Source organism: Taeniopygia guttata, chromosome 10 (assembly GCF_048771995.1).
Source record: "Taeniopygia guttata chromosome 10, bTaeGut7.mat, whole genome shotgun sequence".
Classification (NCBI taxonomy): domain Eukaryota; kingdom Metazoa; phylum Chordata; class Aves; order Passeriformes; family Estrildidae; genus Taeniopygia; species Taeniopygia guttata.
In genome coordinates, this window is record NC_133035.1 from 18,432,775 (window position 1) to 18,446,570 (window position 13,796).

The 13,796-nt window shown below is 46.6% G+C and overlaps 1 protein-coding gene across 1 annotated transcript in view; it reads right to left on the reverse strand.

The window, feature by feature from the left end:
* IGDCC3 (immunoglobulin superfamily DCC subclass member 3) overlaps nucleotides 1–13,796 on the reverse strand; it is a 100,362-nt gene that overhangs the window by 84,398 nt on the left and 2,168 nt on the right. The window contains exon 2 of the mRNA XM_030281980.4: nucleotides 5,468–5,773. Within this exon, the coding sequence (XP_030137840.1) occupies nucleotides 5,468–5,773 (306 nt within the window). The remainder of the gene's footprint in view (nucleotides 1–5,467; nucleotides 5,774–13,796) is intronic.

A 13,796-nucleotide genomic window follows, 5' to 3' on the forward strand; every position in this document is an offset into this window, starting at 1 on the left:
CAGGATGAATCCTGGCTGCTACACGCAGACGCTGAAATGCAGTGGGTGGTAAGTGACAAACTCTTTTAATCCTGCAGCTCTACTAAAATTCCCAGTCAAATCTCCAATTTTCCCCTGGTGACTCCTATATTTGTACATTTGTTTTGCAACACACACAGGGCCAACTGTACTGCAACAGTACAGATGTGAGAGGCAGCGTCATGTGAACCAGCATGTCCTAGGGGCAGCCAAAAGAGCTGATGGAGGGAAATAACCCACTCACCCATCATATCCATCTTCTGGAAACCTCTCACAGTGTTTTTGCTTTACTTAATTTCTTTTGCTTTCCTTTTTTTTCTCTTTAGTAATTCCTCATGGGTATTTTTCCCCTCTGACACCCACTGCTGCAAGCCCAGAATTTGCTCTGGGCTTGCCATAAGCACTCAAAGCACAGACAATATAGAAACATCACTGGCATTAGGGCTGAGCCCTTCTGATAAGCACTGGAGAATAAAGAGCAATAAATATGAGCAGTCACAACAGGGGTGGGGGAAATTAGTTTATGGATGGAGGAAACTTGGTACGTAACACCAACAGTTAAACTGCAATAAAATTCCAATGACCATTAGCAAAAAAAGTTCCTGGGAGTAAAAGGAAGATGTCTCCAGAGCTGTAACTGACACCAGGACAGACCTTTACCTCCAGCACATTTTGCACCAGTAAAACAAGGAGTCACAAAAGTATCCCATATCCAAATGCAAAAACAGGTTAACTTGTCCTAAGCACAAGCCATAGGTAGGGCTCTGCTGCAACACAGATACTGTACAGGCACAAGATAAACCAACAGCAAACCCACGTGTTTAAGGTCTGCCTTGATGTTTTGAGCTGAGACTTGCAATCTGCATCCGAACAGTGGCATTGCCCAGGAAATACCTTGGTGACAACTTTGGTGCCACCTTATTTAAACCTTAATTTAAAATGCTAACTTCATAATGAGTGGAACAAAACTGTGTAAAAACATTTCCCACTCTAATCCTGGTTTGATCCCCCCCAGTATGGCCTTCTTTTGTAATTACATCCCTTTGTGATCTCACTCTAATGCCTTGTATTGTGACCCATAAAATAATCAGCCCCCTTTGTCTCTCCCTAATCCTTTTAGACTTCCTTCTTGTCTCTACACTCTTATAAATGCTGCCATTATTTGGGCTCAGCAGCTCTTCCCACCACCCCAGAGCCTGGAAAGGGGGCTGCAGGTTAAACCCTGAATATATTCTGTGCAGAGGAGCTGAAACGATGGGAAGATCTTTGGTGCTTTAAAATCCCTGTGATTCCCAACCTCCTCCCCTAGCCACACAGTTTGGCAGGGAAACCAACCTGCAAGTTTGCATATGCACTAGCCCTCCCCACTTCTGTATCTTGCTGATGGCCTGAAGAGCTTTGGCCTCGAGGTCACAGTGGCCAGTGTGTTTGTGGGGACAGCATGCTTGTCCCCAGGCTGGGCGAGGGCAGCTGCTGCTGCTGTCTGCAGGGATCCATGCAGAGAGGAGTCACAGCATCTGCCTTGCCCAAGCTATCAATCCTGCCCTCCTGCTGGCAGGCTAAGTGCCATGGGCAGCCACACACAGTGGGATGGAGGAGCAGAATTTGGAACAGGATGCAGAAGGAAAGGGGGTCAGGGAGAAGAGAAGAGCACAGGGATGTGTTTTGCTATGCTAACTACAAACCAGTCACCCTGCAGCAAGACATAGTGCAGAAAATGTCTTTACAAGCTCAGATCTGTCCAGAGTTATTATCAGGTCCTGCAGTACTTCAAATACTGGGCAGGTCCAATTCACCAAACTCCAAGAAATCTATTTGGTTGTAAATTGCACCATTGACTTAATTCCTCTTGTTCCTTTTTTTTGGTGTGTGTATTTCTTTTCGTTGTTTTTTTTTTTGTTGTTGTTGTTTGTTTGTTTGTGGGGCTTGGATTTTTATTTTTAGTTTTTTAGGGTTTTTTTTTAAGCATCAGATCAAACAGGGAAAATTGCTACTCTCAAGCTGGATACGTGCAGAGCCTGATCTGATACCCAGTTTGATGGTGATTTCCAATTAGTGGTAACTGCTTGTTATTGAGTGATATAATCAATGGGTCTTACTCCACTGGCTGGGCTGTGATTTATGATGATGTAGAGCCAGGTCCATCAAATTACAGCATCGGCAAAAAGAGCTGGAAATGCCACGAGATGACACAACCAGAGCAAGTGAGGCCAAGTTAAGCAAAGGGTGGTGATGAGAAGAAAGGTGGCTGTGTTCTGGGGAGCCCACCTTCCTGAGGAGTGGACTCTGGATGTTAAAATTGCTGAGAGGGTATCTTCATCCACAGAGAGCCAAAGCATGTTCAGCTTCTGGCATGCATAGGGAAAATCCAGCTCCTCAGAGACCTGTGAAAACACAGCCAAGTGGTGCCTCCAGAGAACACTCTGACTATGAAACTGATTTTAATTAAGACAGCTCACAGTCATGCGAAGCTACGAAACTGTCATTGAGAGACAGAAAAGATCTGTATTCTATAACCTGATCAGATTATAAAAACATGTTGCATTCCACAATCTTTTAAACTAACACACCAGGGTTTGCACAGACACAGAAACAGCAACTGAAAGAATTCCAGCCAGGGTGCTAGGCAGAGGGTAGAAAAGCTGAGGGCCTCCCTGCTCAGTTCAGTCACATGTAGGCTTCTTGCACACTTGTGCTTGTTCAAAAAAATGTTACACTACAAAAATGTTATCAATGTTTTTAGCACCTGACCAGCCAGTCCACAAACCACCCAAGGTCCGCTTCCGTTTGCTGAGTATCTTTGATAATGGTGACATACAGAAACACCCCAGAATTTAATGAAATCAATTTACTGAGTTAATTTTAGGAGGAAGGGTTTAAGATGCACCCACTTGGTGAGGAAACTGCCAGCACCTTGAGCCCATCAGGGCTGCACGCGCAGCGGCTGAGAGCAGCATATTCTTCCAGTTAAATTTTACTCAATGCCAAGTGTTGAAGTAAATTTGAAACATAAAAATATGATATCCAGCCCACATTTCCTGAATGCAAATATGTACATTCCTCTGAGCCAAGAAGATTATATTCCAAGCAATAATACAAAGCCCGGGTCTGTAACGGTGATACGGGACTAACAGCCTGCCTTTGAAGACAGCGAAAAGTGCAACAGAGCTCTCGAGGGGCTCCGCTCTGTCAGATCTCTTTTATTCCTCTATAGCATGGCCTTGATCAACTTTCAAGATTTTTGTTTGTGAAAGGTTTTTATTTCTCCTTTGCTTTTGTGTTCAGATGTCAGGCTCAGAGGGAAGAAGAGATCAGCACTGGGATGAGGTTTTACCCACCGGCAGTATTTACTCTGCTCCGCAAAGGTCTGCTTAGCACTTGTGTTTTTTTCCCTTCCAGGCAGCCAGCACCCATTCCTGCAATGCAAAGGTCCCTAAAATGGGGATAATTACCCTCCTCCTTTGACTTGCTGACTGGGACTTGGAGCAAGGAAAATCACTGTCTCTTGTGTGTAACCACCCTGAGACTTGAGGGCTCAGGGTACAACTGATTAATTCTCAGGAGATTTCATCTGAGATTAAGCAGAGTCCTAAGTGCAAGTGTGTGTTCCTGCGGCTCAGGCACAGCAGGGGAGCTTGCCCTGAGCAGCGAGTTACATTTGCCCACAACATCCTGTTTTATTCCCATTATTTGCACGCACCTGTAGCATCAAGGCTGAGGGGGCCCTCTGTTTGTGCTGGCTTCACCCAGACCTCTTCTCAGGGCTGGCAACAAACCAAGCCTGAAGCTAGAATAGAGTCCAGAGTATTTCAACACGATCCCTTTTTCATTTTGATTCATGTGAAACTACAGCTACAAAAGGAAACACTATTCAGGGACACACAGCACATCACATACATATTGATGCAGGAGCCAAGATAACAGTGTTTATTGACAATCCACAGTCTCAAAGGTAATTCCTCTGGCTCTCATGTCTCCAGTTTACAGGTCCAAGAAGTTTGACATTGTGCTTGTGCATGAGTCGGCTTCCAGCTCATAAATGCCAGAGCCATTCACCAAAAGTGCTCCAAGGTTTAGCACCACAAGACTGACAAGTCTGAGATCCAGCTGCTAATCTGGCACGGCCCCAAAGCCCTTGGCTCCTGGACAATGTCACTTCTTACACTCCTGAAAAGCTAGGTTTGCAGATGGCCACTTCATGTACTTGGGAATTGTTATACACAAGGGCTGGAGTGTTTCCTTGGTGGGCTGCCAGCCGGCCCGGGCACTGCGGGGAGTGGGCGGCAGCATTCCAAAAGGCCCCCCATTTTGGGAAATGCAGACAAAACCTCAGCCCCCAACTTTGCCTTAGACTTTTCCAGCTTTGCACCAAAAAATCATAGTGATATTGGCAATTGCAACAGAAGCATTAGTAAGTTGCTTGCACAGAAAGAAGAGCAGTAGCCATCTCCCAAACAAGTTGGAGAATCCTTCAGAAAACTTAACAAACCAGTGTTCCACCAGGTCTCGCAGCTGTACCACACACCCATCCTCACATTCACATAGAAATCACCCCCAGCAGCAGCTTCTGGTTGAATGCAAAAAGAATAAGTGGCTGCACTCCCAGAGTCCCCAGACAGTCTGTGGGTAAAGAGAGCCACCAACGCAACAGGGACAGAAACCACCACGGGCCCCCCAGCTCTGCTGTGTGTCAGTCCTGGGACAAAAACCAACCAGCAACCAGAGCTGACAAGGGAGAACCAGGAGATCCAACAGGACAAACTGCTCTGACCAGGGTAAAGCAATGGGCTAACATCAGGAAGTGTGCAAAGCTGGAGTCACAGCCTGCCCTGGAATTCTTCCTCCCCCACCTTTAAATTTCATTCCCTCACTGGCATTTTCATCTCTCTCCTCCTCCAGGCTCTCCCATCAGACAATCTGTCTGGTGTTGTTAGCCTTGCCCCCAAAGGCACTGCCACGCCAGGTAGTAAATAAGATCTTGCTGCCTCTACACTGCCAGCATTAAATAACAAAATGAAAGATACCATGACCTTCAGGAGGTCTTTGCCTATGGTTTGGGAAGCACTGCCTGCCAAGCAGAGCCCAGCTGTGCTGCACAGCAAAGGGGCTTCCAAACTCACTGCAGGAGATACACAAACCACAGACTACTTCACCACATGATTTTAATGTAACTTACACCTCCAACACAGAGAATTTGCTGTTGGAAGGTTGCTTTTCGTTTTCTACCCAAGAAATCTGATGAGCTCTTCTTTCACATTTGGACAACTATGTAGATTAGATGCCAGCCAGATTTTGACACCAGTTCCAGGGCTTTTCTTTCTGCCCTCTCTTTAATCCCCGCTCCATGACAACCCAGCACCCACCATGCTGCCTTCCTGCTTCCCAACAAAGCCAGTGCCCCTTGTGGGATTGCCCTGTGAGGTGGGGGTGGGACAGTGTCTGTACTTACTTGCTGCCTGAATCTTTGCCTTCCGGCTCACCAGCAGCCCGTAGTGGTTCTGTGCCATGCAGTCGTACTCGCCTTCATCCGAGGATCCATCTCCCCGGAGCCTCTGGAAGCGGGAGACGTAGAGAGACCCGTTGGCCAACATAAAGGCGTTCTCACTGTCCACGATCATCACGCCATTCTTCCGCCACGTGATGGTGATGGGCTGGATGCCCTCCACCTGGCAGTAGAGGATCAAGGGTTGCTCCTGCACTGCTATGTCATCACTAGGCTCCACAACAAATGCCAGTTCAGAGGAACGGCCAAAATCTAAAATGAAGAGAGTAGGGCAGAGTTAGCAGCATGTCCAGGAGCAGCAGGAAGAGTCAACTGCTATGGCAGGAAACAGGGGATGATGGAAATATTTTGAATGCGCTACAAACTGCAAGTGTTTCCGAGAAACACAAAACCCACAGGAGGCAGGCTTTGCCTCCCAAGACATTACTGTCTGAACCTCAGGATACAATTTCTTAAAGCACAACCACAGGCAAAGTCCTTTGGAGGCTCCAGTGAAGGGGACAGGTGGGCACACCCCTCCAGCAGCTTGCCAAACCCTAGCTCCACTCCATACTCTCCTGAAGATTGCCTCTTCACCTCCCATTGCAGGTGTGCATCGTTAGACAATTAAAACTTGCACAAGCATAGGGCGTCATCCATTCCCTGCCCAGGAGAAGTGCACACCAGTGCTGGAAAGCCATTCCTCTCCTGACATAACCAGGCAGAGGGGCTGTGCCGTGCCCCAGACCCGTTGCAGCACAGCCGGCGGGGGTGGAGGGAGGATCAGCAGCTCCCGATTCAGACCATATTGCCACCGGCATCTTCCCGACACTTCTCCCGCTTGGCAGAGCGGGAGCTGTTTGCCTCTCAGTGCCCTTCTGTCGCTTTGGTCTCTCTCACGCTGTAACAGGCAAAGCATGGTGCTATTCAGCCCTTAATGAAGAGCAAGTTAAGCATCAAAATACAAATGCACAATGTTCCGGCTCAGCCACACAAAAGGTTTCTTGCAAAGCAATTACGCTAAACGATGTCCATGAGAGATAAGTTATTGCAGAATTTGTACCAACAATAGGGAAACCCTCACTTCCCATGACACAGATATGTCCTAATTTACTTCTTTTGCCACAAGAACACGCTTAAATGCTGTGTCTTTGGCACATTATGCTTCACTTGGTCACAGCACACCTTTTGAGGGTATAATTTGCCCTACAGTCATGATCAGACACTACAGAAGATGACAGAAGTAGAACTATTGCTTAAAGATTGGCCAAAATACATGCAGACATGAAAGACAAAAAGAGACCAAGAAATGGGAGTTATATAGATATTTGAAGGCTGTAAATGCAGGAATGGAGGTGAACTGGGTTTCTTTAAAGAGGAGCAATGGTGAAGAAATTCCAGCAGAGTAAGAAAACTACAGTTTCATCCACATATCGAGAGAGAGCCTTTCTAACAGTTCACTTTTGCATTGGCCCTTCAAGGTGGGGATTTCTCAACCTGTGATACAGCTTCTTTCCTCTTTCACAGGCTCAGGGGAACCAACTTCACAGATGCTCACAGAATTGGGATGCACACAAGCAATATCTCTTGCCAAACACCAGCCACAGCACGAGCTTTGTAATGCCTGTCCCTCATACAGACCCCACCAAGGATAGGATTCCCCCACATTAGGCTCAAAAGCAGGGTGGAGGGCAGACTGTTAATTCATAGTAAGAATAACAGAGATGAGAAGAGGCAGTTACAGTAAAGAAAGAGAAGAAAAAAAAGTCTGTCTTTTCTGCTCTGCAAACCTAGTGAGATTTTTTTTCTTTCTTTCTGTAAATCCCCACTGCTTTCTACGGCAACTTAAATTGGATTACGGGGGATAAACATTGAGTGCAACCTGAGCCGAGGCAGATGGACCGAGCAGACAAAGACAGCAATGGCACTGCAGGGCCAGGCCAAAGGTACTGCCAACGAGGTATGAGTGTGTGCAAGGAATGGACAAACCCCACTTAGTGACAGGCACCTAAAACACACACTTTATTAACCCATTAAGTCTTAAAATGTCAGGCTAGCTCCAGCCATCTCGGTGATCTATCGCTCACTGTGACTCCTTTTTTATGAGATAGCCCTGGGGTCCTCTCAGCAAGTCAGACTGCAGCCAGCACAAACCCATCAATTACTTTTTTTTGGTGAAAATTAAGGAATTAGATGAATGCTCTGCATTTTTCTGCAAAGTGGCCAGAGTCTCAACACCATGCTGGGGCCCCATTCCCTGTGTGGGTGCTCTGGTGAGTTAGGTAGGATAAGGACCCTTGCATCCTGATACTGAGCCAAGAGGGACTTGTGACTCCAGAAAATTTAAGAATTCAGGATTTAGCGTAATGCACAATCAGAAAAAAATCCATAATTAAATAAATGCCCCATCTTCCCCCAGCACCCCTGTACTCTTAGATAAAACAGCTTATTATTATATGTACAATAAAAGGAAGAATCAACATAATTACATGCCCTTCCTACAATTGCTGTCATTATAACAACCATCATTAAGGCCTGTGATTGGAGATAATCATGTTTGCCTCCATAAACATTCGGTCTGCATCCTCACTCCAGGCTGCTCGAACTGCAGGAGTGATGACGCTCGGAATTAGGACTGGGGTCCTCAGACACTTGCTGGAGTGGGGACAGACACTGGTCCTGAGGTTTCCTTGGGCTGCACTCAAGAGCAGGACTGTGCCTTGAGGCGTGACACTGTGCAACTCGTTTGTTACCTATAGACACCTTGCAGTGTCCAGAAGCACCCAAATTCCAGCTCAACTCAGGTTTTTCTCATGGGATGTTTATCAGACTTTTAAGAAATCTTGCTGCCTCCTTCCTGGAGTTTCAGGCCCAGGTGACCAACTAACCAGATGCATGGGGAGAAGCTAGTTCACCCTATCTGGGGATCTGGGAGAAGCCAAGCTCTGCCTTTCACCACTCTTAAAGGCAGACTCTGAGCACAGAGCCCTCTTTTCCCAGGATGCTCAGGATGAGAGACAAAGGGACAGACACTCCCAGAGGAATCTCCATGGTGGGAGAAAAAGGTTCCTGGTGTTTGCTCTAGAGATCAGCTCAGAGGAGCCAGAGGGAGAGCACAGAAAGGATAAGGAGGCAATGGTGGGAGAAAGGAACCCACCCAATTCCATCAGCATAAAGAACTGATTACGGTTACCAGTGAGGCACTGAAAATATTCTGCAAAGTTGGAACTAAAGACATGCCAAAGACACGTGGAAATAGTAAAAGTGCAATTAATTGAGCGATAGTAAGGAAATTGCTGAGGCTGTGCACACTCACTCAGGGAGTCTGAAAACCCCATCCCTCTCCAACAGCTGGCTGTGTATCTAAACCCCTCTGATCCCACACAAATCCCAGGTACCTCCCAAAACAGACTGCAAGGCAGCGTGGCTCACAGGCACTCCCTGCTCGAGGCAGGAACTGTACAGCTCTGCTCGTGGCAGCTCCAGTTTGCAGTTGGAGCCGGGGCGTCAGGCAGGCAGCTGAACAGCCCGCTCGTCTTGACGCCGCAGCGCGCGAGGGAAAACTGCTCTGCTCTCTGCAAAGGGATGGAGGGAGGAAGCGTGATTAGCTCTGACATAAAGGCCACAACAAAATTACTGGAATCCTCATTCTACAAGTCTCCTTTTGAGAAACATTTACCATCTCCCTGAGCAATATAATATGTGACTATATGTGCAAATATTTAACAAAAACTATTTCCCCTATTGATCAAGCAGCCAGGCATACTCAGAGAAACCAATTAGCACTTGTGCTTTTGAACCAAGAGATTTATTTAGTGCTGAGAGAAAGAACTTTGAATTAATGGGAAGCTTAAATGACACTTTGAAGTACATTTAAAAAAAAAAAAAGTTTAATTATTTTTTACTTGACACAGTGATGCACATTCAGGGCTTCAAAAGAACTTGCTTGTACCCCTCTATTGTCCTTTTCCATTTGGGAAACACGATTTTCGCTTTCCCTCCTGTGTTTCAGTGGCTGACTAATGTCACCGCTCTAATTAGTGGTGACATCCATGGCCAAGGACCTCAGTCACATCCTGGCTCATCCTCTTGGACCCCATCCAGACCCACAGCCAGCAGGGCCATCCCTGCCCTGGGAGCACATGGTCCTGACAGATGAAGCCCATATTATACCTCCTGTTCTAGACAGGGAACATTAATCACAGAGGGATGAAATAAGCTGCAAACAGCCCGCTCTGAGCTTGTGACAAGGCAAGATATTGTGGGAGCAGTTGGGTCCACCCCACTTTTCCTGGTGCAGCATCATTGGGAGCACTGCTGGGGAGACAGAGGTAACATCAGCTCCTTCCTCATCACACGAACAGCACGACATCCACCTGCAAATTGCCTCACATCAGCACAAATTTGCCCCCTTCTGATTTACTGTGTTTATTCCCAGCATAACACAGCCTTAATCAGCAGCATAACCACCACCAAGGATAACCACTCCAGTCCTGCTCCAATAAAGCCAAAAGAAGACGTGCAGGACCAGAGGATTTTAGTGGGATTATATAAGTGAGTATCAGGACCAAAAACCTGGATGTAGACTGGGCCATGCACATGAAAAATAGCTCCTCTTTTTCTAGTGGTGGATTGTTTTTCATTCAAATCCTTCTGCAGATGGAAGGATATGGAAGGAAGAGATATATGGACCTGAAAGATGTTCTCCAACAGATTATAACAAGCTTCAGGCTCATGAAATTGGCAGCCTAAAAATCCAGCTGGTGCCCTCTTAAATCTCCTTGAGCCTGACCCAGACCCTAAGGAGAAAAGCACTGCACTGCAGTAAAGTGCAAATTGGCTCTTTAGGGCATCCAGAAAATTTACATTTAAAGAAGAGGAGAATAGGCTGTAACAGGCCCCACATCTTGCTGGTAGTAAAGTTTACTAGCTCAGAATTTTTTATTCCCTTTCCTTTTGGACAGGAGGTTATATGAAGCGATTTTTCCATCAGGGAGCATAAACCACATCCACTCGTTAAACGATTGCAGGAGGTCTCTGACCTCCTAAAACAGAAGGGTAACACAACCTCTCAGCCACCTGACAGAGAGCCCAAAAACACCCAGCATCACTGCCCTCACTGGGGACACCGATTTTAGCTGAGGAAGGCAAGGAGCATGGAAAGCCAAAGAAGTTGCCCAAAATAATTTTCAGATGTTTGAGACCAGACTGAGCAAATCCCAGGAGGTTGCTTGTTGAACACTGTGGAAGCTGGAAGCATTCACAGCACAAAGAGCCTTTCTAGGACAAGCTCCAAGTCCTTGTGGGCTCCCCCATCTCTAAAGAATGCAGGATAAAACCTGTTGGTATAGCTGGAAAGGGCAAAGACCTTTCCCGAGCTAATTACCCACAGTAGCTCCATCCACAGCGAGGCATCCTGAGAGCATGGCAGCAAGCCGAGTGGGATGTGCTGTTATTTGCATTCCCCACGTGTTTAACAGCCCTGACCAGATCACAGCCTCACCGCAAAGGGCATCAGCGACACAAACACAGAGCAGGAAACAACCGTGCACAAATACAGAGCAAAGGCACAGCCAAGATGGGAAATGCTGTGCCAGAGCCAGGGTCCCCCAGGCTTCAGCTCCCGAGGCTGCTTTAATGTAGGACAGGGGAACAGCTGGTTCATTCTCTGACCCTGCAGGAAAGCATCAGGGAGGTGGCTGTCCCCACAGCCAGGCCCTTGCACAGATCCAGCAGGAAATGGACTGGCCACTCAGTGAGTGACAGTGCTCATGGATCAGAGATGGTGGCTGGCATGATGGCACAAGGCTGCCAAAAAAGCCACAGGCACCTTGGCAGCACAGTGCCAAACCCCACCAGCCAACACAGCCCTGCCACCAAGCCCTTGAATTTCAGCTTGAGTTCTGACAGGCAGGGATGGCATGCAAGGAAAGGGAAAGAAAGGTCTTTCCCACAGGAAAGTTAGTGTGACAAACTGTGAAACTCTTAATTGTATCCAGGGGATACAATTAGTAGCAATACAATTACAAAAAGCAAACTCAGCGCTCTCTCCTCCCTGCTGTCCCCTCTGCCTTATCACCTCCCACCCTGAAATTCAGGATGGAGGAAAGCATCTTGGTTCTTTTCAAGGAGCAGAGCACTGCATGGATCCCTGCTCGCTCCAAAACCAGCGCCTTGAAACACGAGCTCTTCTCCCTCTTTTCACATACTCTCAGGTTTCAGCAGCAACGACCCTTCTGCAAAAGCATCTTCACAGCTCAGCAGAACCATTCACCACTACCCACATCCCCTGACTTGCCATCAGCTTCATCAACACAATCTCATGTGCTAGAACAACAAGATAAAAAAAAAAAAAAAAATAGGCAACAAATCCTTGACTCCACTCTGAAACTCTGGTTTTAAATTACCCACACGGAGCAGGTCTGGGTTGTTAAGTTGACTGGGCTGCTCTCGAGTGGAAGGTGCGATACAACGGTGACATCTGATATAATAGCAAGGCCAGATCAGTGTGCTCTGAGCTTTCCTCGTGCACTTGCCTATTTGCCTCTCTCGTCTCTTAAAGTGCAATTATTGACATGTTTGCCTTCTTAACCATCAGTTTTATATGCTTGCCAATGACTCCTGAACATGTGTAAACAATTATTTTTATTTTCTTGCAAAACCAAAATGTTGGATATTCTTTTGGATAAGCAGACTCGGGTAGATTTTCATGAGCCCTGCTACATAATTTATTAGTTTCTAAACTCTGTAAAACTAAAAGCTCCACTAAAGTTCAAATAAGTTTGTGATTTCAAAGCAATTTTGAATGGACTATTCCTGTTTCTGACTAATGTTAGGCAATTGATTTAAATGGGAATTCTTAATCTACAGAGGTAGATTCTTGCATTGTTTTGTTAGTTAAATAAAAGGACGATATCATGGGCCAGAAGCCCAGGAGTGCAAAGCATGAAATATTGTGGGGAAAAGGGACAGAGAAAAAAGCATCTTCTGTCCCAGATCTGCTGCAGGCTGCAAAATTAAGTACATGATCTGCTCATCCCATGGCTTTGGAGCAGAGTCTAAGGGTCTGTGAAGCAAGGGCTGGCATGGGGTCTGCTTGGCACTTCACACACTGTGACACAGGACCCTTAAGAAATAAGGAAATCAGAAATAAAAAAGTTCCGGCAGACAGAGAGAGGGAGAGAGATTTTCTCATTTGCACAAATAAAATGAAAGCAGTTTTGCAGCTCTCTGCCAGGCAGTGTTGCTGCTGAGCTTAACCATGCTGGCCCATGCCAGGCTGACAGCACATGGGCCAAAACTGGGATTAAACAGGATAGAAAGGAGTGGGGAGCCAAGCTGCAATCCTGGATCTGGGACTCTCTGCCCAGATCCTCTCCCCTGGAACCCTCTACAAGCTCCTAAGTGAGCACGGGAACTTGTTCTGTGCCACATCCAGAGCCTGACAGGTAACAAGAAGAAGCACAATTACACCAGCTTAATATTTCTAACTCCCTTTGCCAGGGGTGGTGGGGCAGATTAGAAAGGGAGAAACCTGTCCTGTTGCCCCCTCTCTCACCTTGCTTTATACACTTCCAAAACTTAATTTTGGCACCATGATGGCCCTAGCAGGCACCTGAGTGCACGAGCACAGATGGCTGCACACTCACACTGCTGTGCCAGCTCTGCCCCGAGCACAGGGCCCAAAGGTGGTGCATGCTGACACAGCTGTGCGACGCCTGCCCCATTTCATGGGCTGCCTGCTGCCTCCACACGGGAAAACCACGTCCTGAGATTCTCCTGTTGAACTCCCAAGAGAAACAAAGTCCAAACGTGGGCTTGAATTTCATACCAAGTCTCTGAGCGTTCCTGGGGAAATGATACCTGATACTCTCTATGTATATTAAGAAAAAAGACAGGGTATTACACCAATTTAGTAGAAAGCAATCCTTTTTTTTTTTTTTTGTCTGAAAAAAGACAACAAAGCCATACAGAGTAGAAATTAGTGAAAGCTTATAGCTTCAATAATTTAGAAGTTAAGCCTACTTAAACATAAATGACGATGTTTAATTCCAAGGCTGTTACTGAGCAGAGCCGGGGAGCCTCTCGTATCCTATGCCTGCCTTTGAATGCCGGGCTCAGCAATAACAGACAAAAGCTGTCCACCACCCAGAACAAAGAGCTCCAGGAAATTAAAAAAAAAAAAAAAAAAAAAAGAAAAAAAAAAAAAAAAAGAAAATACTGTCGCGCTGCTGAGCCCAGTCCCGCACGCTGACCAACAGCTCCCCGTGCTTGGTTCACAGTCGCCAGACCAGCG